This window comes from Falco rusticolus, chromosome 5 (genome assembly GCF_015220075.1).
Source record: "Falco rusticolus isolate bFalRus1 chromosome 5, bFalRus1.pri, whole genome shotgun sequence".
In the NCBI taxonomy this organism is placed as follows: Eukaryota; Metazoa; Chordata; class Aves; order Falconiformes; family Falconidae; genus Falco; species Falco rusticolus.
This window is the reverse complement of record NC_051191.1, coordinates 19,302,657-19,328,228: the sequence shown is the minus strand read 5'-3', so window position 1 is coordinate 19,328,228 and position 25,572 is coordinate 19,302,657. Positions and strand designations below refer to the sequence as shown.

The 25,572-nt window shown below is 36.2% G+C and overlaps 1 protein-coding gene across 8 annotated transcripts in view; it reads left to right on the top strand.

The window, feature by feature from the left end:
- CACNA2D1 (calcium voltage-gated channel auxiliary subunit alpha2delta 1) overlaps positions 1-25,572 on the top strand; it is a 433,623-nt gene that overhangs the window by 238,971 nt on the left and 169,080 nt on the right. For all 8 annotated transcript variants that reach the window (XR_005104430.1, XM_037388977.1, XM_037388979.1 and 5 more), the window contains exon 6: positions 13,821-13,950. Coding sequence is in view for 7 of the 8 variants with exons in the window: in XM_037388977.1 (XP_037244874.1) it covers positions 13,821-13,950 (130 nt within the window). In the remaining variant the exon portion in view is untranslated. The remainder of the gene's footprint in view (positions 1-13,820; positions 13,951-25,572) is intronic.

Sequence of the window (25,572 nt, the reverse complement as noted above, 5' to 3'; positions counted from 1 at the left end):
TTCTTAAATAAAAAATCATTTTAATTTAAATATATCTTGAATATTAACCTACACCTTTTGGTACTGGCCCATAGTACATGGCATTAATAATTAAGTCTATAACGCATTTAAAATTTTGTGAAATGAAGGGGGAAAAATTAGATTCCCATAGAAGTCCTAACCTATTTGTGTTTTCAGAAAATGCTTCCTGCTTGTTGCACGTTTTGATTCCTGAGAGTATTCCAAGCCTCTGTCCTGTGTTTCTCAAGTATATAATATATTCAGATATCTTAACCTTTGAAGTTGCCGTGTTTTAGATATCATACAACATACTTACTTCAGTACATATGTTGGCAAAATTTCATTTGAATTGATAGGTTTGAAAATGAATTGCCTTTAAATTGTAGATTCGTTTTTTATCTTTTATGTGACAAATTTAATTATGCTTCGAGGAGTTGTATCTCTCACACTGCAGTGTATAACAAGAAAAACTTTTATGGTTAAAATATATACTTGCTGCAGTGAAGATGTAGAAAATTCCTGTTATAAGATAGCAGAAAGCATCTTATTTTTAGTATATGGGGAGGAGAAGGAAAAGTGTGTTTTTTCTTGCATCTCTTGTTCACCCTTTTTATACAAGAGGACTTACTGTTCTTATTTATTGTAATTTCATGGTACCTTGACTTCTAGGTCTTTTAAGAAAATGTGTACTCCAATGTTTTTGCTGTGCACTTACCTCTCTCATGTCTGGAATCCAGTGTTCCAATTTCAAAGAGTGTGACTTGGATGCCATTGTTTGGAAAATGAGCATTGGAACTGATAGTGAGGGCATGATTGACATTGTCTGTTTTAGTAGCAAGACTTTTTGCATTTTTCACTGAGGAATGTGTGCCTTTTACCAAATATCACTGGGAAACATGTCAGGTCTTTCCATTTCAAGGCATTATAGGCAAGTTGGAGTCCAACCCGTAGGGAAAAAAGGCATTCCTTTGAGCTTCTTATTGAAATTATAATGATCTGTTGCCACAGGGAGCAGGGCTTCTTGCCCTTTTTTTTTTTTTTTTTTTTGTGTGTGTGTTACTATTTCCATTAAAAAAACCTAGGTGTCAGATTTCTATTCCTTTATTCAAATTTGTGCGAGTCTTCTCCCAAATGAATATACGTTCAAGGCTGCAATGAAAAATACATGATAATGAAATATATAACTGCCTCAAAGCTATCTCCTACCTGTGAAACAGAGTTATGAAATAATAATGGCAAGAGTGATAACTGTACTTGTCAGTGTCCTAAAAAAGATGAGGATGTTCTTAATGCAGAGAATCCTACCTTGAAGGCAAATTTGCACAAAAGAGCAGCGCTTGAAGTCTCCCAATGGAGACTAAGTTTATGCCACATCAAAGATCAGAATTCAGCCCTAAAGCTAGTGATTCACCAATTTAATGGAAAATTTCTTCCTTCAGGACATTTCCTACTAATATCAAATGCAAAAGTGGCAACAATTGCAGTGAATGCAGTGTAATTGTTTATTGGTAAATGAAAGCAGCTCCAAAAACTGAACGTGTTATAGAATGTTCAAGTAGTGATTTTCAGTGAGCTCTTTGTTGCCCAATTGCGGTTAGCAATGTTATACGAGAGTTTTGATGTCACTTTGAAACGTGTGGGTCACATTGAGATTTTTAAGTGGTACAAACCAAAGTGAATGACTAAATTTGATGTTTTCATGTGATTGATTGAAGGTGAAAGTAGGCACATATCAAGAATCCTGAATGGAGTACTTACTAAATCTTATGAAAATATTATATTTAGACTTGATAGCTAAATCACCAAAACCTTTGAGTGATATTTTTCAAGTAAAAAAAAAAAAAAAAAAAAAAAAGACAGTGGGCTGATAAGTGTATCCTTTGTGGTTCTGATCTACTGCTTACTCATATACCAGCTGAGGTAAATGACCAAATGAACCCTTAATCTAAGTATGGCTGAGATCAGTAAATATCATAATTACAAAATTTTCTTGAATATTCAATTTGTATATGGGGGAAAGGAGGCATTCTGGGAAGTGTATACAATTATCATTAGGTGGTTGGGATATTAATATGTAGGTTTGCTTTCCTCAGATTATATAAAATGCTGCTTTACTCAGAGACGTAGTACCATAACGGCTTTCCTGGAGATGCTTTCAGAGTGGTTTATGATTCTGAATATATCCCCAAACAGGAAATAATCTATGCATTGCCCTGTTTTGGGATTTTCAGGGAGTTGACTGCAGTATAAATGATCTGAAATGCATTTCCTTGCCTGTTCCTGCCCTACCCCTGACTCTGCAAATGAGAGCATTTCTGAACTGCCCAATGCAGTCTGCTTTCCCTGGCCTTTCTGCATACCCATTCTCAACCAGCTCTGTCCCTGTTTTTTGTTTTGTTTTGGTGGGGTTTTTTGGGGTTTTGTTTTGTTTTGTTTTTAGAATAGATGAAAAAAAAGACTGAAGAATACAACCATATCTAATTTCATTTGTAGGTGTTTGTCAGTAAAGGGGATGATCAGTCTGTTCTGTGAAGTATAAGGCTTTCTTACTGTATGTAGTGTTATCCTTTCCTGCAGTGCTCTTCAGTAACATATCGTTTCCAGTACTTGCCGTAAATATGGCAAAGCAGCAGAGCTTTAGAACTGAAGCCTCTCACTTTATGCAAGGTCATTTACGCTGTAGTTCTGCACCTGAGTCATGCCTTCAGTAGGGCTGGGTAGGAAGCAATCTCTGGGGTTTAGTTTCAGAAACATTTCTTGCCCACATGGATGTGAAAGGTCATCTCTGCTTCTGCTTTTGTCTTGTGACTGAAGTCTTTCAGAGGTTTTACTGTTGATATATGAATAGGTGAATTAAAGCTACTTTTGCAGCTGTCTTTATGGTGTATATTGCAAATAACTTTTAAGCCAGTGTGTAACTATATTGTTCAGACCCTAAAACCATTTTTTTTCTTTTTTTTTCCTTCTGGTGTGCTTCTCTTCTTGGGCAGAACAGCCTCCTAAAATTTCTTTCAGTCTCTGTGAATTGTATTCTTCTAATTTACTGCATTGCTAGGATTTCATCACACTAGGATTTTTTTTTTTTAAAAAAGTTACATAGTCTTATGGCAGTTTACTTGAATTATATGGTATTTATTCTGCAGGGAAAGTCTATGGTCCATACATATCCCAGAGGTCAGTGCATGGTTAGTGTTACCTACCACTTTTATCTATCTAGATACATTTGGCATTTAATTAGTGAAAAGCTGCATTATATTTGTGAGCATGAATTAATGAGTGATGCTTGTATAGTGTTTTGAGCCCTGTTAGTGTTAACTCGGAGAATCACAGAAAAAAAGTGGATTAGGATGGCTTCTGAAGGTCATGTAGTCCAACCTTCTTTTCAAAGCAAGGCTTTACAGTTACTAATATTGTTATTGACACAGAAGATGGTAAAAATTAAGAAGAAAGAGCAATGACCAATTAGTATGCTGCAGGATGTACGAAATCTGGTCCTAACCTGTGTGACTGAAGATAAGAATGTGCTGTGAAACAGGATCAGTTGATGGCTTAGCAAAGCATGGCAAAGACAACTGCATGAGACGAAAAAATCAAATTAATTAAATGTTCACATTCCGTTGGTATTATAACTAACTCCCAATGAAGCATTAAGATGATTTAACACTTCTCGTTCTCGAGGGATATGATCTTTAATCAGATATGGGAGTGGTAAAAGGTAGGTAGTGTAATTTATTCAAGAATAGTAGAACAGTTCCTAGTTTGAAATTTAATTGGGTGATGTATGAAAAATCTAAATTATCTAGAGTGCATTTTGGTCTTGAAATTGTAGATGACCAAATATTCTGTGGGACTTTTGTAAACAATGAATATAACAGGTTGGGCTTTTCTGAATTGCTCACAACATTTAAATCTGAGTAAGATATGCTTTTATTCTAATGTGACCCTGTATTCCTAGTGTTGGCTAATGATATCATCTTAATCAGTAAAGCCACTATTAAAGTTGGTACTGACGTAGGCATTTCTTTGCAACACATGATAACCTAAGCGTGGGTAGGAAAATCACTCTTGGTGAACACCTTGGTCCTGAACCCCTGGGTTTTCCCAGGCCATCGCCCCTTATAGAAGAGAACCAAATTTGGATGTTCAAGATGGAGTTACGCATCATGAATCCTGAACTCATGACCAGGATGTACAACCCAGAGGGGTATGGAGAATGTTGTCTGAACCATCAGGAATGGAGGGGATAGAATTATGGACCACTGAAGCTAGTCAGACAAATAACAAGTCCATGGAGGCACATGGGATGGATCCAAGGGTGCTGATGTCATGTAGAGGTAGCTCTCCATCATCCTTGAAACACTGCGGGGATTGGGAGAGGTTCTTGATGACTTGGGGGTGGGGAAGTGTCACATGGATCTTTAGGAAGATAAATTTGTCTTATATGTCTTACATGCTTAAATATTTAAAATACATATTTCATTTTACCTGACTTTGTAGTTAATGATAAATGATTTTTTTTTTTGCCTACTGATGTTACTACAGCAGACTTTACACAGCTTTGTTGTGAAAGTCAGCTGTAGTAATGAGAAAAACCCATAACCTTCAATTATTTTCTGATTATTAAATAAGAAATCAAGGTTTCAACAGATACTAATTCTAACTCACTACAATGTCATGTCGGTTTTAAAAAAGACAAGCTGATTGCACAGGTTTCTAAAAGAAATTGCGTTAACTACTAATACCATTAGGTGACTGATTTTCAGCCTCACCCTGCTGCCTGATCTAACTTCCTTGGCCTTATACTTACAGAACAGTGTCTCTGCCACCTCAAATCAGGGGCACACGTATTGTGGCTTGTTTGCCTTGGGCCTGTGATTGCAAGAAGGTGGTCTCCCTGAGCTCAGTGGGCATTAGCTGCAGGAATAGACTGACTGAGGCAATTTATACTTCTAGTTTTCAAGTAAACATCAAGGAGACGGAGGAATTATCTTGGCTTACAAAGTGGAACAAATTCCATTTGGTAAATCCTGTCGAAATTTGAATTCTTATCTTCAGTTTAAAAGAGTAAAACTGAGCAGGTGTGTAGTTCAGCTCCACTGGGGAAAGTATTAGTTAAACAGGTTTGAATTTTTAATATGATATATTGCCATGTTCTGTCCCATTTGGACCACTAGCCTACCACAGAATTCCTTTAATACTTGATCAGTCATATGGTGACTACCTTTTCTAACTGCATAATTGTTCATCATGTTCTTAAAAACAGGCTGTGTCTTTGTTTTCTACCTGCAGAATTGTATAGAAGTTTCATTTAATGATTTGCAAGCCATAGCTACAAAATACAAGGATAGGTCCTGTGGATATGATTCAAAACTAAAATAGTATCCATCCTTTTAGTGTTTTTTTTTCACAACATGGATAATAAAATATTGGTGGTATCATTAGAAATTCAAAATAGTTGTTGTTATAGTTTTCATTAATTCCTTTATTACTATTTTTAATAGTTTTTTTTAGCTTCTTGCCAAATGATCTCTTATAATTTGGTAATGTTCCTTTTTGTTAAAAATTAAGAAAATATTTTTATTATTTACAAGAAACTATAATTCCCTTACTTATAGATGAAATGTCAACTCTTTCAAACAGGATGATTTCCAGAAGATTGGTATTCTGTTTTGAAACTCTCTCCACCTGAAGAAATAAGGAAAACCCAATCCTTTTCATCCGTTTCTCTAAAATGTAATTCCCTCAAATGCTACAAGACAGCCAGATTTTCATAGAATCGTAGAATAGTTCGGGTTGGAGCGGACCTATAAAGGTCATGTAGTTCGCCCCCCTTGCCATGAGCAGGGGCACCTTCCACTTGATCAGGTCATTCAAAGCCCTGTCCAACCTGACCCTGAATGTTTCCAGGGATGGGGCATGGGCAACCTATGCCAGTGTTTCACCACCCTCATTGTAAACAATGTCTTCCTTATATCTAGTCTGAATCTACTCTTTCATAGTTTAAAACCATTACCTCTTGTCCTAACACTGCAGGCCCTGCTAAAGTCTGTCACCAGGCTTCCAAGTCCTTACATTTGATAAATTAATTACATCAAGGATTCATTTATTCATGAAACCAAACTAATGATTCAGTGAATTTTGTGAATAGGTTGGGATCCAAAGAAGAAGAAAACAGTATTATGTTTAGGATATATAATAATTTTGTGGGTATCTAGAAGTTCTGATCAAAGCTGTGAACCTTCTGACATGGAGGTCAGTCAGATAAATGAATGCATAAAGCGGGTTTCAAACCATCCATGAAAAATAATGTAGTTGTGTATACAGTAGATGGGGACAAGTCTGTAACTAGATGTATAGAAATGGTTTTCAACAAAAGATAGTTTGCATTCATAAAAATGGATTAAGAGGCAAATAAATGCTTTTTAATTAATTTGACTCTATATTTGATACATACTAAAGTAATTCAGTTGGCCGAATGCTGGAAATAACTGCTATAAAAGAAATATTTTTTTAATGTAAATATTCAATCCAGATTTTCATTCATTTTCTTACTGACATACAGTAACCAACTGATATGTTAGAAGCATATGGAAACACTAAAAGCACAACAGCTTGCATGTATTTTAAATAAACAGCCCTTGAGCGTCACACACTGACAGTGGCAAATACAAAACTCTCTCCCTACATCTGAAGCTACCCAGACCCTATATATATGTATTCATATCTTTAAATATACGAACATATTTATATATTTTTGTTAAACATCTCTCTGTTTTCTAACAGATAAAGCAAGCATATTTATGTTCTGAGCCAGCTATATTCTTACTTCATTTATAACTCCTTTGGTTGAATTTTGTCCCTAAGAGTAGACAGAAGGATGTTGCTTAAAAATGTTGTGTAGCCGAATGAAGAGAGAATCTCCCACCAACACACACAGAAACAAAGTAAACTGTTTGCAGTTCTGTCAGAACCATGTAAACACACTTGGCAGTTTTCCCACAGCTGGAAAATCACATCTATTGACAAGGAAATAAAAACAGTTATCAGAAGGCAATGCACTTACGTAATTATCTGAAATGTAATGAATGTGCTATGGCTATTAGAAGTGCTTTCTAGCTGCCCTTTAAAAATTAACTTCTATCTTGTCCTTAGAAAAGCTGTTACCATCCTTTTGCTTGCTGCAGGCATGTTGAGCCGTGCGCTTCAAGCAACGTCTCATTTTACTCTTCCCATCAGGTCCAGCTTTAACTTTTTAATGGGGCCACAGGTAGTGCTGGAGGGGCTTCATACATAGTTCTATTGGATTACTTTCCTTAGGGAAGAAGAAAACCCAGCAAATCAGCAAAATTGATTTTGAGTAAGGAACTGAGCATAGGAAAAATTCTATGCTTATTTTATATATGATATCATTCATTTGTACAGAGTAGATCTGGGAGTAGACTAAAAGAAGCATAGTCAAGTGAGACTCAAATGCTTAAAATTTGACATTCAGAAATTTCAACAGATATTCAGAGATCAACAAAGGGCAAAATGCCAGAGATGAAAATATAAAACTTTTGCATATCTGCAAGGAAAGACAAATGACAGAGCAAGGATTTTGATGCCCCTAAAACCATAACAATTATAATTCCATCTCTGCATTCATTCTCTAAAATGGCTTTGATAGAGACAGCAAAGTTTTATGCAAAACACAGTTCCTAGATACTAGGGCAATGGAAAATACTAGCAACTGATTCCTTCCTATTTTATGCAAGTATGAAAGCAGGCAAGTGACATTGTTTCTTGCTGGATATTGGTTCAGGTATTAAAAGAAAGCTACCTTTTATTCTTTTGTCCTGATGCTGTTGAGCAACTTCAACATTGTTCCTGAAAAGAGTCTGCTTTCAGAAAACAACTGAAGCTTGCTTTAGTTTGGTTGTGGGGGTTTCTTGTGTGTGTTTCACTGATGATATTTTTAAAATTAAAACCAGTTTTCTGATCTTCAGTTTTCAACAGCTGCAAGAAGCAAAATCCATTAAGTTTTATATTTCTGGAAAAAATATTTTTCATTTCTACAGTAAGCAGTGCTTTTCAACTAGATGAAAACTTACTAGCAGAGATACAAAATCTGCTTGTCTTCCTATGGCTATGATGATGACAAGTAACTGAATGCTGTGGAAAGGAGTCAGGATACATTCGGCTGTAGTGAAACAGGCTGCTAAACTGTCCGTGTTTCTTGAAATGACCTTGTTTCATTTTATTTTAATGGCTGTTTGCTTTTCTATACGCATCTGGTAGTGATACTTCTTGGCATAAAGCTGCCATTTACCTCATGTGCATACATTAATTTATGTTCACGAAGCCCTTGAAAGAGAAGTTGCATTATTTCTGCTATATATTTGGCTTACAGAATGACGAAGTAACCTCCAGTTTATTTTAGGTCATGCCAAAAGTGATTTAGCCAAGATCACAAAGAACAGGTACAGAAGCCACTTTACCTGAATTTTAGCTGCTATATCAATTTCCCTTTATTCTGATGGTGAATGGTAGACACATGAAAAAATACTCTATTTATTATTATTAAAAAAAAAAAGCCTTAAAATGCCACAAATGTGAACTGAAAAGAGAAATGGATTTCATCCACCTCACAAGAGAGGGAGATATTGGTCTAGAGATTCATTGCAGAGAAATGAGCGCGTTATTTTGCTGACTGTCAGTGGTAGGTAACAATATAATTTGATAAGTGAAGGCCAGGTTTGAATAGATAGAAAATTAATCTTCAGCCACTGTCCCCTGTGGGATTTCCCCGTGCCAGTATTGATTGCATTTCAGCTACTGACTTGAGAGAGAAATTGGTTGGAGTTGGATATTAATTGTATTCACATGCTTCAAAATATGTGGTTTGCTACTTTCCTGAAAACAAAGTTTAGCTGGGTATTAAAACTGTACCAACCAATGCTGCAATCTGTCAGGCTTTTGATAGAAATAGCAGAGTAAAATACTTAATAATAATAAGCTTTCCCTTTTTAATCTTTTCTTATCTCCCCCCCCCCCCCCCCCATTTACATGTAGGTTACTTGAAATTCATAAATTTGGCAAATGAAAACCAAACAATTTTTATGTTCTACAGTAAGGATTCACTATAAACATTGGATGTGTGAGTCCTGGCACAGCATCAGGCTGGCTGGTCAGGAGGTGGTGATCTAACTGAGTGCCATGCTAATTTGCCTGTAACCCTTGCCTGTCATATGCAGAACGAGTTTAGACATCATCAGATTTAATAGCAAAATTAATCCCATGTGAAGGAAACCATGGAACTTCTAAAGGGTTTTGTTATTTGGTGTGTCTGGGTTTTTTGGGGCACATAGATATATTTTCTCAAAATCAGAGTTGTACATCACAAAATATGCCCGGGAAAACTCAATAACAGTGATGAAAAAGCTTCTATGTTACTTTATGTAGCTCCGGTAGATCTGCTACCCTGCATCAATTAAACTGGAAAGAGTTTTTAAAATTCATATTCTTGTTTTGGTATCATGGAATATTGGTAGGAAGAATAACAGACTGGGTCTTTATCTCGGTAATTTTTTGGTGGGTGCTGTAATAGAAATGTGGGAAGTAGACTTTGTGTTTGAAAGTTTAAGGCATTCAGGTGGATTGTTGTCCCTGTTTCAGCTGGGATAGAGTTAATTTTCTTCTTAGTAGTTAGTACAGTGCTGTATTTTGGCTCTGATGTGAGAACAGTGTTGATAAGGACACTGATGGTTTTGGTTATTGCTGGGTGATGTTTACACTAAATCAAGGACTCTGGTTCCTTGGGCCTGGCCAGCGAGAGGGCTGGAGGGGCACGGGAAATTGGGGTGGGACACAGCCAGGACAGCTGGCCTAAACTGGCCAAAGAGGTATTCCATACCATATGACATCATGCTGAGTATATAAACTGGGGGAAGAAGGAGGAACGGGGGAACATTTGGCATGATGGCGTTTGTCTTCCCAAGTAACTGTTAGGCGTGATGGAGCCCTGCTTCCCTGGGGATGGTTGGACACCTGCCTGCCCATGGGAAGTGGTGAATGAATTCCTTACTCTGCTTTGCTTTCTTTGTGTGCGCAGCTTTTGCTTTACTCTTTTTTTTTTTTCCCCCCACCTTTCCATTTTGCTGCTATTGTTATTGTTAGTATTATTGTTATTATTATTGTTGTTCTTACCTCTTTATTCTGTTTAAATTATTAAATGGTTCTTACCTCAACCCTTGACTTTTGCATTCCTTTTCTGATTCTCCTTTCCATCCCTCTGAGTGAGGGGGAGTGAGCAACTGGCTGTGTGGTGCTTGGTTGTCGGCCAGGGTTAAACCACAATAATTGTTTAAACCCTCTGTTTCAACAAAATTTAATCGGATTTTGGCAGAAGGCGTAAAGCTTCTTCCATGGGATGAGTGATAGGAGAAGCTGAAAGCTAGTATCTATTACTTGGAATGAAATTGAAATACCAAGAAGAAACATGATAACTTTATGTTCGGATGCTTCAGGAATTTCAATCAAAAAATCTAAATATACTGTAGCATGAAAACTTCTGTGGAAGACCTGCTAGAATGGTCCTTTGGGTTCACCCCCTTTCCCTTTTAGCATCTCCGCTCACTTCCAAATATTTCTTGTGGAAGATTACTTGGAGAAATCTTTCAACACCCACTCATTCTGGTGTTTTATTGTAATAATGTGGCTTGATGGTCCCAGGTTTTTTTCTGAGGTGTTCTATGAAAGCATTGAGAGTTTGTAGTCATTGGTACTAATTTCAGGAATAAGAGTGTTAGGGTTTTTCTAAATCAAATGGCTTTCAAGCGAGGGAGAAATATTCTCATGTGAAGGATTGTTGAGATTGCATTTCCAGAATTAGACAAACTCATTATTTTGAGCAGCATGAAGCCAAGAAGTAACTTATGAAAAGAACTCCAGAATTTGCTTAATGTATAGCATTCCAGTTCTGGAGGTGAAAAAATCCTGTGTGATTAAGTAGAAAAAACAAAAAACCCCAAAACAAACAAACAAAAAAACCAAAACCCACTAAAAACCTATGTTAAAATTGAGCCAAATTACATTATCTGAAGCTATCATAATGTCATGTCATTTCAAATCATAGAATGCATAAACTATTACTGATCTTGGCTCCAGTTTGCACACTTCAAAGTAAGTTATAATGGTTTGTGGTGCACTGACCTTGGCTGAATGCCAGGTGCTCACCAAGCCACTCTATCACTCCCCTCCCTCGCACAACAGGAAGGAGAAAATAAGATGATAAAAGACTCATGGGTCAAGATAATGGCAGTTTTATAAGAAAAAGCAAAGGTCACACCCAGAAGCAAAGGAAAATGGAAAGATTTATTTCTCTACTTCCCGTCAGCAGGCAATGTCCAGCTGCTTCCTGGGAAGCAAGACCTCAGTACATGTGATTGCTCTGGAAGACAGATGCCATAATAAGCAAATACCCTCCCTCCCTTTTCCCTTTCTCCTAGCTTATATTGCTGAGCATGACATCATATGGTATGGAATAACTCTTTGTTCAGTTTGGGTCAGTTGCACTGTCTGTGTCCCCTCCCAGCCTCTTGCCCACCGCCAGCCTACTGCCCTTTGGTGCGGGGGTTTGGAGAGGCAGTCTTGATGCTGTGGGAGCCCCGCTCAGCGGTAGCCAAAACGCTGGTGTGTTAGCACCACCTTTCTAGCTACAAATAAAAGCACAGCACTATGAGGTCTGCTACGGGGCTCAGCCAGACCCAATATGTGATTTTACTGTCTGGCAGATTTAAGAGAGTGGCACACTGAATCAAAGTATTTCGAACTGCATTGTACAAGTATTTCCTGCTTTTCTAATTCACATTACAAAACTGAAATGTTACTGTCTTAGAAGCATCTAAATGCAAATGTAACATATTCAGAAGACCTCTGGCAACCTCCAGAAACAGAGGTTGTTGTGTCCACTAGAACTATTAATGAAAACAATACCATACACGTGAAAATAAAAGGCAACATGTGATCCTAGGTATTCCAAGGAAAATAATGTTTTTATATAATATACACATTTTATTTAGATTATTTAATGCCACAATATACCTGGACTTTAACTAGTAACAGATTGCTTAAAGAAAAGAGACCATCCCTTACTTTGAGTACTGTTAGGCTTTCCCTTTTGTCTTATCCACCAGAGTGGGGTTAAGTACCTGGTAACAAGTTTAACTTTTTGGCATAAGATATAGTAGCTATGCTGCATAAAACCAGTCAAAAGTAGTACTGACCTTTTTTTAATTCCAGGTTTAATAGACTTGTATTGTGAGATCATCTCACCCAATTCTAGAGAGCTGTGTTGCAGGTTTCTATATCTAGATGCCCAAGGGCTACCTTTATAGTCAATGTAAAGTAAGAAGTTCTTCTAGGGCATGGTTCATGTTATGCAAAAATAGGTGTCTAATTGAGATGAGATGAATCGCATTCTAACAATGCCCATTTCTCTACATTGACTATGAAGGCAGCCTAGGGTGATGAGCTCAACACTGCTATGTTGTTGAAATCAATGGATGTCACTGGTTAGATGAGTTTTGCCTTTCGTGTTTCCAAAGGAAACCACCTCCTCAAACCCCATCTGAGACTGCTGCTTACTTCAGGCAACATTTGAACCTACATTTAGTATGACATTTGTTTGTAACCCTGTGATGATGCAGATGAGGAAACATAATGGTTTAATTAGATTACTTTGTGGGTAAGGTAAAATTTAGCTGTCTATACTTTGACAGGGGGTAGTAGACACAGTGGTAGTGTATAAAGAATAACCTCAGCACACGCTGCTTGATTGACAGAAGCAGGTGTTTCTTTGTCAGCACTATTTTTCAAGCATAGCACACTTTCAAAAACTGGTGACTATAGTATTAAAAATAGCTTATAATTACTTACGGTTGCTGGCCTGAGTAATCATTTTGTATCATGGTTGATTCAGTATTGATTTAAGTGGCAGTCTGTTCATGTCTCCTATTCCAGCTGCAGCTGAGCCAATTAAAGACATTACCACCTCCCCTTTGGTCTTTACCACCTCCTTGGTTTCCACACTTCATGCAGTTTTTGTAGCTAGTTAGAAATAGCCTTCACTTTTCAAAATTTTAAAAAAACCAGTCCAAATGACTAAGTGAATTGGAAGGAATCAAGAAACTGGGGTGCAGACAGGTGAGAGAGGATGGGAACCCAAGACAGGCATGTGGTGGTGAGCACCTGGGTATTTTGGAACCTTTTTGCCCAGACAGCTATAGCCAGGGGAGTACGTGAGATTTCATCAAGACTTATTATTAAAATAAGCAAACGAACAAAACCTGTTTCAATCAGCAGTCCTAAGAAGACTTAATTTCCCTTCTTTGTCTGGGTGTGCACACTGTTTCTCAAAACCATATTTATGAAATGTGTATTAGTGGCATCATTTCAATATTTGTGATTTACTATATAATCTACTGAAGGAAATAATGAGAGATACAGCATCTATATTTAAGATTCAGTACAAATTATTATAAGTAATAAAAGGTGATGTATTTGTTTTGTATTATGGGTGTAAAGATTTCATGCACTTAGGAAATTCAGTTGTGTAAGGTGTTAGGGTGTTACTTTTGCAGCTCTTCATTTCACTAAGTTGCATTGGGTAAGTTATAACTTAAAGTATACACAAATGTTTCTGGACTTGGAGCAGATGAGTGTGTTAATACACAAATGCAAAACAGTTACAGAAGAAAGGCTATGAGTCTTTTATGTAAATAGAGGCAAATGCTAGCATACTTTGTAATATTTTGCTCTTTACATGTCTTTCTTTTGAAAAGCCTGAAAAGAATGACACTGAATCTGGCAGCCAGAGAATCAGACCAGTATTTGAAGAAGATCCTGTTTTCCGACGGCAAACATCTTACCAGCATGCAGCTGTCCACATACCAACAGATATTTATGAAGGCTGTAAGTAGCATTTGAACAAAGTTATTTTATTTTAATGCTAAGCTTATTATTTATGCCCCATTCTTAAAAACAAGCAACCTCTAAAAGTATTTTCTTCTCCATTTTCAGTACCGATTTGCTGTTATTGTCTTTTTTCTTCTATCAATAGTACTTTGGAGATGTGTCGTTAGGCATATGATTAATCTTATGAATTAGTAGGAGCCATAGTTAAAAGAGATCCATTAGGATTGGATCTGAGTTTCAGAAACGGAACTGGAGGTGAAACAAAACTCTTTAACATATCCTAATTTTCTTATCCATTCTTTCTTTATGGTGTGTTCTCATTTAGTACAAACAATTCTATATTCTGTACTCTTCTTTACATGGTTTTGTCCTCAGGCAGAGATAAGTAATGAAAACATTTCTGAGTATCCCAAAAGCATATACAGTTCAGGCAAATCACATGCTGTGTGAGATGGTAGTACTTATATTGCATGCAGTGTGTTTCTAGAATTGCAGTAACAGACTACCTGAGAATTTCAATAAATTCTTTCAAAACTGTAAAAAATTACATATATATATGCATATACAGTTGAGGATTCTTTGTTTGTATTTCAAAATTAAGTATTTAAATTATCTTTCAAGATCAAAATAATTTCCCTTTTCTGTGCTTGTCATCAAGAAGAAATCATTATCCAATAAAAAGACATTTCAGCATTTAAAATGGCTGCACATTTTATTAAAAAGGGGAGGAAAATTAAATAAGATCCATATTGGTTTTATGTTTTATTTAGGGTCCTAATTTCAAGTCTTTCCCGTCTTTCAAAATCTCATCAAGAAGAGAGAGACCCTAATGTGACCTAAGGTCTTTAAAATTCATGGCCACAGTTGTGTGCAGCTTATATAAATGACAGAGGGATGAAAATGGAAATGTCAGTATGATGAGGGAAAGAATCATAGTAGCTCGTAATCTTATATGGTGTGCTTGACTGACAGACCTAGAGGATTATTCTGTGATTCTTGCTTAATAAGTGGTAAAGAGCACCTTAATTGCAGGATTACAGGGAAAAGACAGGCCATTTCCTTTGGTTTTGTTTTAAGAGGATTGATACTTCGCTGTTAAAATGTTATAATAACCTACCTCCAATTATTAGGATATTTGTAAACACCATGTGAACTTTGCTATAACATTGTCATCATAACAGTATGTAAAATGTTGTGTTGAATTGAATGTTTTAGATGGTATCTCTAAGGATACTTACTTCCCTTAAAAATGCATGCTAGGTAATGTTACTGTATGGTCCAGTAACCTAAAAATGAAAACAGGCTGTAACTTCCATAGGAAAGGTACAACTTTAGTTTCTAATGAAATGACAATAACAGGCAGAAATGTACTTTTTTTGATAGGGGTAACTGCATGTGCAAGATATGTGGTTTGTGAGAAATTAATGGTTCCTTGGGTCTGGCTATCATGTCAGTTACCAGAGATGTGGAAACCTAAAAAATGACCGGGAAGACTAATTCTGTGTTAGCAAAATCACCTTGTTGAGTAGCTGGGTAACTTGGTTACAGATGAAGTTTTCAGAGTTAACAGCCTGAGAATACCTAAATCCCACATATTTCATATCAATAAACACAAAACTGTCACTGGGGTTTATTTACGGTAACAAAGTTCACGTGTCATCTGAGACAAGGTGATCAACTGGCGTGTAGTCATTCACCACCAGATTTCCAAAACTAGAGTTTAATTTTCTTTTCACAAGCAATATTATTCTCAGGCAATTTTTATAACCCTAGAAAGACTGATAAAGTATCTTGAACACTGTTGTCATTTTTCTTCTTGTTCGCATGAGCTAACCTGCCATTTCTTGATAGAGGTTTCTGTGCCCGCTATAGCAGGGAACAGCTGTACACTTGGAAAATAGTTTGTAATAAATCTGCAATTCCCTGTCTACATCACAGTCCGATAGTGAACATTTACAAAACAGATATTACAACAAATCCTTCTGAGAAACAGTGGATGAGACACAGTTTACAACTTTTATTGCTTGGAAGCCAATTTTTGGGGGGCTGAATAACACCTTGGAAAGCAGATTTCATTTTTTCCTCCCTTATTGTATATGTCTTGTAGGATGCCAAGAGAAACAAAGAATTGCTCTTTGGATCTCACAGAACAGGTTTTCAATGACTTGCCTACGCTTCCTTGTGATAGGTTTTCTGTTCAATTGCCTCTTACAGTAGCAGGTTGCTGTCTTTAGGGGAGAGGGACAATTACAGGTAAAGCCACGTGCATTCCTAAATCTGGATTTTCACTTGGATCTGTTGATCACACTTCGTCATGTTAATGATTTTTTTTTTTTTTTTCTGTATGGAGCTGGGAATTTGAGAATCACTGATTCTTAAGCAATATGTTATGTGTTAAAATCTTTCTTCCCTATTCGGGTTTAATTTTTATTGCAGTTATTATTTGTGATTTTAAAAATATGATTCAAATATTGAATTTGTCATAAGAAATTCTGAATGTGTGGATACATTCCCTATTTAGCCCTTTGAAACTTGTTTAGCCAGTAATTCTCCAGTGGTGCACCACCTATTTAAACCTGAGAAACTAGTATGTGCTATAAAATAATATTATTTGGCTTCCTATATATAGTAGTGATTTGCTTATTTAGAAATATAGTGATGAGCTTCTTGGGAAGTAGTCCCCTTTATTTCAGTATAGAAATGCATGGTACATCATTACAAAATATCCATGCACTATATCCAGGTTATTACTTTGTGGCTTATTTAACTGCAGAAAGAAATATTAGAAAAATTATGCTTGCTTTTCCCTCTATCTGGTGCCAAAACCTAAGGGGAAAGTCTAGGGAATTAATTTATTTACCTGTTTGAGGATTACAGTCCCACCACAGGAGAGGCAATCCCAATAAAATAGACTCGAATCATGGTTTCAATTCAGTATTTTTCAAGAGTTTCATTTAGGTTTTGAAATAAAATCAGCCTGCTGGGGAAAACAGAAAAGACCCTCAGGCTGTCTTTCTGCCACATGCACTGGGAATTTGTCATTCATCTCCTGTTAGTAATAACGGAAATCTTATTTCTAAATCCCTGTTAAAACTGTAACCTGCTTATCCCTAAGCAGAATATGGGAACTGTGGGCTACAAGTAAGAGGAAAACCTCAGCACAAGGCAAGTGAGGTTAATTTGTCTAGTGGATACCATCACACATTGCCCTTGCTTTTGAGATGCATAATGTACCATCTGCTGCAATGGTTGCTCTAGGTTTCAGTCTGTATTGGTGTTACAGCTTTATGAAAGGTGTTAAGCAAAGCACACAAACAAGGATTGCTTTTTTGTGTGTGTAGTTACACCTGCTTTACTTCCTCTAAATCAGAAATTGAAATGCTGCTTCCACATGTCACTACTTGATTAGGATTGAAGAGTTAATTAAAGTGTCAAGTTCACAGTAATGCATCTTGAACATGATGACATCACTTTAAATATGTTTGGACAACTACTAGCAAGAAAAAAGGCTTCCCCTGCTCAGAACCCATTAAAACAGTCATAACTAGAGTTACAATTAATTGATGGTTCTTTTAGCTTAATAATCATTAAATATGCATACTCTTTGTTCATACCCTCCTTTTATTGGGATGGCAGTCAAAATTTTGCTGCTCTTTAAAATCTTCAAAGATGTATATTATTTTTTTGATAGCAAGTTTGTTAGTGGACATCAATTTTACCTGCAGTAATACATCATATATGGAAATATTCAGTTATTGATATTTTGACATAATCGTGCTTAGTACTAGGGGGCAGTCAAAACATTTATGAATAACTTGAAAAATTCTGTTTTCATACTATAGTGATCTTTATCTTCATTGGAATATTATCAGTTTAACTAGAATTTTTGTACTATTGAACAATATCTGCATATCTTTGGTATCTCAAAGGTATACAGGCTTGAAAAGAAAAAATATTCTTTGGGAAGAAACTAGAAATGCTGGGAAATTAAACTATGGCAGCAAGAATATTCCCTCTCAAAAAAACCCATAAAACCCAAACAACTCCAAACAAAAATGTGAAAAAGTGCATTGTCATTTATTCTTGGAAGTTCTTACATGTAGATAATAAATGAGATTTATTCAGGAATCAAGGTATAAGTAAAGTGTTGTGTAAATATTTTGGCATGCTACATCAGCATTCCTTAAATGACTAAAGGAACAATAAATTTTTTGTGTTTTTTTAATGTTTGGGTTTTTTATATTTTTAGTTTAAACTGCAAAAACAGACAGGCAAGACAGTTTTATTAATTAAATTGCTTTGTTTGAAATATGTTAAAATTAATGTTATTGATATATTTTGGTTACAGCTGAGAAACAAGGTATTCAGAACTGCTTTTCTCATGGTTTCTTCTAAGGGATAAACTAATTGTGCAGGTTTACTACAGCTGGGATTGAAAAATGATTGCTTCAAGTCTGATTTTGTGTGTGTGTTCATACCTTCTAAATCTGGAAATAGAAATTGGATTATATTGCTCTGTATGTCTCATGCAGATGGTATATGAGATGACTGCTTCTTCTAATTTTTTTAAATAATATTTTCCATTATTTTAATTGGTGAGTTATTTGTGAAAACAATGTAATGAGTGAAGTGGACCTTTAAATGAATTTTCAGTGTCATCCTGTTGTAAATACCAAACACTATGGCTTGGGGTAAGTATAAAGCAAATGTTAGTTGCTGTTAAGTCCCTAAGTACTGCCTGGTTAGTTCAATATTAAATCTGGAAGGAAAACACTGATGCAGAAGCTTAAGCAAAGAACTCTAGGGTTAGTATTGCTTTTTATATTCTGACAGTTATGATTTTCTTTTCCCCCAAGTGGCTTACTGAAGCTCACTGAATTAAGATCTTTTTAAAGAAGCAGCAAAAATAAATGGCTTTTCTAACATGATGAAAAAGTTTGTTTCTGTCAGAATTCAGGAGGCCAAACAACTTGAACGGTATCTTGCATCATGAGGAGGTACTTGTATTTTGGTGCTGTGATTACGTTAGTTTTATTGGATGGGTGGTCTAGTGTATTTGCCTGCCACCTAGTTTAGCATGACTTTTGTCTTAAATTATCAAAATTTAAGATCGTAAGGTAGGATAAGGAAAGGCTGGCTGTCCTGAAAGACAAGGAGAATTGTCAAGAAATTGGTTAGGTACTTGCTATTTTGAAGGTACCAGTTGTAGTAGGATTTATCAATGTAGATTTAAAGCAATCTGCCTGATAATGATGCATCACCAAAATATTACAATACCATATTCTCAATCTGAATATTTGCAAATATATTTAGGCCTGGAAAGTTTATACAAGACTAACAGATCATTAAATGTAACATAATGTTCTTAATATGAAAAGAAGTAGCGGCACATCTGAAATAAAATGTATTTATGTTGTAATTCTAGGTACTCTTCCAGACTTTGTCTTACCTTAATAATTTTGAGTTCAATTTTCAAATGTTTCTGTAAAAATAAAATAGCAGAATTCCCATTTTCAGAAGTAAATTTGGAACTTAAATGCCGTAGAATTTCATAGAGATGAAGTTTTCTAAACATTAATTTCTACTGAAAGTGTGTCTTTTGTAATATTATAACCCTAAACTTAGAGAAGTTTATTTGAAATTAATCAAGGGTTTGCCATTTAAAAGCAATATGAGGGATTTTATTTCTTATTTGGTATCTATTAGCTGGGTTAAAAGCTGGCTGAACAGCAGAGCCCAAAGAGTGGTGGGGAATGGAGTTACATCCTGCTGGCGGCCAGTCACAAGTGGTGTTCCCCAGGGCTCTGTGCTGGGGCCAGCCCTGTCTGGTGTCTTTATTGATGATCTGGGCAAGGGGACTGAGTGCACCCTCAGTCAGTTTGCAGGTGACACAGAGCTGGGGAAAGTGTTGACCTGCTGGAGGGCAGGAGGCTCTGCAGAGGGGTCTGGACAGGCTGGAGCAATGGGCTGAGGCCAGTTGTAGGAGGTTCAACAAGGCTGATTATCATTATCATGCAGCATAGTTGCCTTTCACTACAGATTTCTTGAACATCAAATGTGTTGTGTATCCAGTGTTATTTTGGACATCATAGCAGGTCCTGAGATTCCAGCATCTGTTAGGCGGCTTGACTGAATAAGTGTTTCAGTTGTGCAAACTGCCAAAATATGTTCTGGAGGCCAGATGATTACTGCTGCTCTCAGATTCCTTTCCATTCCTTCTGCAATATTTTCTCTCTAATGCACAGCTTGGAATAACAATTAGTGTTGAATCCTCTTGTACCAAGAGGGGAAAGTTGGCTGTACAGTAATATTGGCGATCTGGTAAAAATAGCTAATGGTGGCATTTGCATTTTGCAATGCAAACTGCAAAGCAGAACACTGAATATTGGTAGATCTTTATTAGTGGACATGTTAAAGAAGAAGATGACAATGTTAACAAAGATCTTGAAATACTGATTGATGCTGGGGGGGTGGAATTCTCCCTATAAGGAAGCCAATGCAAGGATTCTTTATGTTACAGACTTGGCTTAGCTCTGCAAAATAGGTTGATACGGGGTGTATGCATTGTCCGAGCCTTAAATTAGTCCTCATGGAAGGGAAAAAGCCACTTCAATCCTTTGTTCAGCTACATCACCTAAAAGCCTCTGTCAATGCCAGGGATGGTGATTGTGTTCTCAAACCTGCTCTGCAGTAAGGGAAGAGCATCAGAAAGTTACTCAAGTTTTCTATCAGTGTAAATTCACAGCACATATAAGTCTTTTAGGATTTATAGGAATTTCTGTATAATCACTTTTTCAAAAATGTTTCCAGACAACTCTGAGGGAGTGTGAGAAGAAATATTTGTTACATTTGCAAACTCAAAATGAAAATAAAGGTTTAAATGTTTTTCGGTATGCCAAGTAGATATGATGAGTTGACTACTAGCAAAAATGTGCTAAATTGCTTGAAGTAATTAACGTCGTACAAGAAAATACCAATTTGTGTGAAGCATTTCATGGGAAAACAATAAAAAGATTTCTGTATAAAGGAGCTTAAAACCTGCTTCAAATGGAAGTGTGAGGGTTTTGGGAGTGTTCCTTGGTTACTCTGAGTGCCTGTCAATTCTTTTTTCCTCTCTTCTCAAACAAGTTTCCCTTCCTTTTTTACACTCAGTTATTTTCAGTATTCTGAGATGTGAGGTAAGGAAAGAGGAAGGAGAGGAGAAGGGAAGAACTCTGGCCTACCACCTTTTTTTGTTCTTTCTCTGTTCTCACACAAGCTGCCAACTATGCTCTGAGCTGTGGTCACCCTCTGTGACCCTGTGCAGAGCTGTAGAAGAGCTAAAGTGACTGTGCAGGCAATGTCTGCCTCTACCCCAGTGTCCCTGCAGTATCCACTGGTGCTGTCTGGGCTGAACGTGCACATGCATAGCGCAAACTTGTACATATCCTTAAGGATGAGGACAAGATGTTTTAAACTCAGTAATATATTGTAAGATGCATAAAATAACAAAAATACATTACTAAGTGCCTTGATGCATGCATAGATAAAACTTCTATACATACAGAAATAATATATTAGAATAAGAAGAGTTTATATCTATGAGGAAGAAAACTAAAAATAGTATCTTTGTACTGTGATTTTTTTTTGTTGTTGTTGTTGTTCTGGAAATGTGAAATATTTCCTATAGAACCATCTCTCTGCTCATTAAGATTTTTAGAAATGTCTTGGTGGTTTGTTTTGGTCTTAATATTGAAACAGTTTAATACACTTATTATCAACATAGTGCTGATTTTCCCCTGGAAAGAAATCCAGTTTTCAGCTTTGCAGTATAAAAAATGTTTAAATTTGTAAAACTCTTTACTAGATAGTTCGTCCTCACATTTCAGAAGTCTTGTATTTCCAACCTGTGATACCATAGCTGCAAATTTTGCTCTGTTGATGGCAGCCTAGCTATGAGTTAAAAATTATATCCCTGGTTTATTGGACTTTACCAGACTTACATGATGAATCCTTATAATCCCATACTCTAAAAACATTTCATTCATTTGATTCTTTCAGAACAAAATGAAATAAAGCTGTTATAGATATGCAGGAGATAAAATTTAAGATTCACAGTATTTAGTTCTGAAAAATACTAACCATGGTGAATAATACATTAAAAAAGGAAAGTTAATAAATATGGATACTATTTGAAATATCCCTATTGATAAATTTAGCTGTGGTGTTTACTAAGACACTGCAGCAGTGGATGAATGGATGGGAATATATCTTCTCTACTATAATTTTAGCATCTGCATTACCATATTATCCAGCATTGTAGTTGTTATTACTGTTAAAGGAGCATCACCTTCCCAAATTATATGCTTAGTTTTGGTTTTGAAGTGAGGAAGACAGATAATGAAAGGAAAGACTGGGAACAATTATGTAGTCATATGTGGGTTTGGATATCCCTAGAGAATGGCTTTTTGTGGGTATATCCAAAATCACAGCCCTTAAAGGTTATGTTAAGGTAAAAGTTACATGTGGAATGTAACTTAGGGACACGGCCACTGGTTCTTTATTTATCACTACCTGACTCATTGATTTGGTTGGTCCCCTTCTTTCTGCCGTATGAGTTCATTTCCAGTCATAACTATTAGGAAGGAATAATGTGTAATTTAATAATAAGGTCTTTCTCTGGCAATACATAAATCACAGATATTTCCCCCACCCCCACCCCCATTATTCGAGGTGGGGGTAGTATTTTGTGAAGTCTGGACAGTATATTTTGAATGTAGGTATTTCTCTATGTGTGTGTTTATCTAGGTGTATATATATGTATAAAGATATTTAAATAGTACTATTGAACTACTTTCAAGTCATTACATTATCTTTTGTGCATAATTTGGATATATTACATCAGTAACTTCGGAATTCAGGTTAGATTACTATGTTCTTATGGTCTTGCATACAAATATCTTAGTTGCTTCTCTGTGTCAAAAGTTGTTTTATGCCAAATTGGATATAGTTATTTATCTGTCTGATGCTAGTTCCTTTCAGATTGCTATTTCTATCTATGATAACACATTGGTTTCATTGGTTTTCCATCTTGCCTGGCCTGTGGTCTGTCCATCTACTTTCCCTCTACTTTTGCATGAAGCTCTGCACTAGAAGTGATTTAGCTCTGTTACAATTCTACAAGTATTGATTTAAAAATGGTGTCCAACACTGAGTCAAACTCAGTTTTAACTTCTAGTGTGTATTCTTCCTAAACAGAAGATTCCAAAATGCACCTCACAAATCTTATTCATAAAATAACCGTTTATCTTCATGATTTTTCACACCCTTTTTCCTTTCTTTTTTGCTGATGGGGAAGATAAAAATTAATTCTCATTTACTGCAGGTTAAGCGCATGTGGACAGCCAGTTACCACTGAGAAACTGAGCTGTAGTTGTACAATCACATGCCAGTAACTCCCTTTGAGATCTTTTTAACCCTGAAATATGGATATTTGCTAACTGGCACGTGACGCAAACTTCAGTTCTTTGGATTACTTCATATTGCATTCTACCAAGAAATCTGCACTCATATCTTTTTTTTTTTCTACTTATGATAAAAATCTAAAGTTCTTCCTGTCTTTTTCTTTCTGAAGAAAATTTTGTCCTCTCTTTTCCATTTTTTATCTGCTTAGTCTCATTTTTCATGGGTTCTGGTCTCTTTGCCACCTTTTCCTCTTTTCTGCTTGAGTTTGCATTTCCTCCATTTTTTTTCCCACTTGCATGTAGTTTATGAATATTTTTCTCAGTCCACTGTGAAGATTCTGGATTCCTTAGCTCTCTTCCTCTCCCAGGAGTCACTATGACCCTCTGCTTTTACCTCAGTCATGTTTTGTTAACTTTTAGGCATCTGTGATTCACAGCTCATTCTTCTGATCCTCTGGTTCAGCAAACATCTGTTTATCGTCAGTTGTCTGTCCTCTGTCTTGCTATATTACCTTTAGGATTTCTCTATTTTTTCTAAATGCATTTCTAGTAATTGTTTATATTCTTATTGGGTAATATTGCATAAACAAGTATCTTTTGTCATACTTTTGCTTAAGATAATGGACATCTTGCAGCCTTGTCATCTTGTCATCTTCAGTGTGTCCTTTGCCCCTTGAGCCCCCTCTCCCTTCTTGGCTTCTTTTTTGAATTTATTTAATAGTTGGTTATTTTATCTTTGAAAATAAACACGAACAATTTTAAAACAATATTCCTTTCTGTCCTTTTATATATAAATATGTACCAGTTTTGTCTCCTTAGGATAATTTTCAATGAAAAAATGTACTGAGAAAAACCCCTGAACGTTATCTAGTAGATTTTTTACATGGATTTACGCTGCATTCTGAGTTAGTTGAATGAAATTGAATAAGCTATGTATGTGTTAAAGTGCATTTGTGCTTGAAATATCTGTCTCTTAGCAGGACTTCTAAGCTCAGACAGGACATTTCATTGAGACCATTATCTGCTCTTTCTATTGGAGCCAGGCCTTGCCTGGCAGACCTCCTTCAATTAAATGCACAATTTTTCAACCTGTACAAAACCAATTAACCTAAGCACCTATTTTAAAATGAGGCTAGGTCTTTTCCATTAATCAACATGATAATGTTAGTCACCTCTAATAAACAAGGTCATGTATCTCATTGCAAGTCATCCTTCAGCTTACAAGTTGTTTATTTAAATGATTTTTTTTTTATATATACAGTTAGACACACCACTCTTTAAAACAATTATCTGTATAACTGTTCATTCTGTAGAGTATTTCATGGTAAGTTATTTACAATTTTTAACCTTTTGGCCTGTTGCTGTGAAAGGCTGCGTGTCCTTGGTACCCATTTATTTCTAGTAGCATTTGAAAACATTCAGGCCCATTCAGGTCACCACCTTACTTTATGATGTGGAAAAAGAATAAATAGTTGCTGACCACAGGAAAAAGAATGGGAAGGCAGGGTGGGGGCAACAAATCTAGACCTTGGCCTTCTCAGTTGGCAGCTGAAAATCAAAAGTGCACTTGGGTAGCTCAGCCTGATAGGTATAGCAAGTGACAGACCGTTCAGAGATGAAGGAAAGAAGGTAATGAAATCTTAATTAGAAAATATTCCAAAACAGGCTGACAAGATGACTCAAAACAAATTAAAAAAAAAATAATCATACAGAGCTTGGCAAAAAGGAAGAAGTAATGAAGGTTGAGAATGCAGAAGGGCAAGTGCATCTTATGAGCCTTGTGATTTAAACATTGATACTTTACCTTGTGAACTTCTTTCCCGTCATGCCTGCAATTGTGCTGGTTTGCTACGTGAAGGTCCAAAGAGACTGTAGTGTCAGCTGGTATCTTCTGTTTTGCATATACCCAGAAGGATGAAAACAGATTTTTGTGGCAATGCTATACCAGTAACAGATGTTTGCAGATTATTTATATTCCTGTGTTTTTATGGAAGAACAGTATTGATAATCCTTGTTAGAAAATTACTGAATAGGATTATGTTAACCTCATTCACAGTTAAAACACTTTCTTGGGACAGTAGAAAATAAATGAAGTAAGAAGGAAGTAGCATAGGGGCTACTTAGCTGGTGGGGGGCGCAGTGCCAGAAGATGTTGCTTTGGTCTTTCCTTGTCATT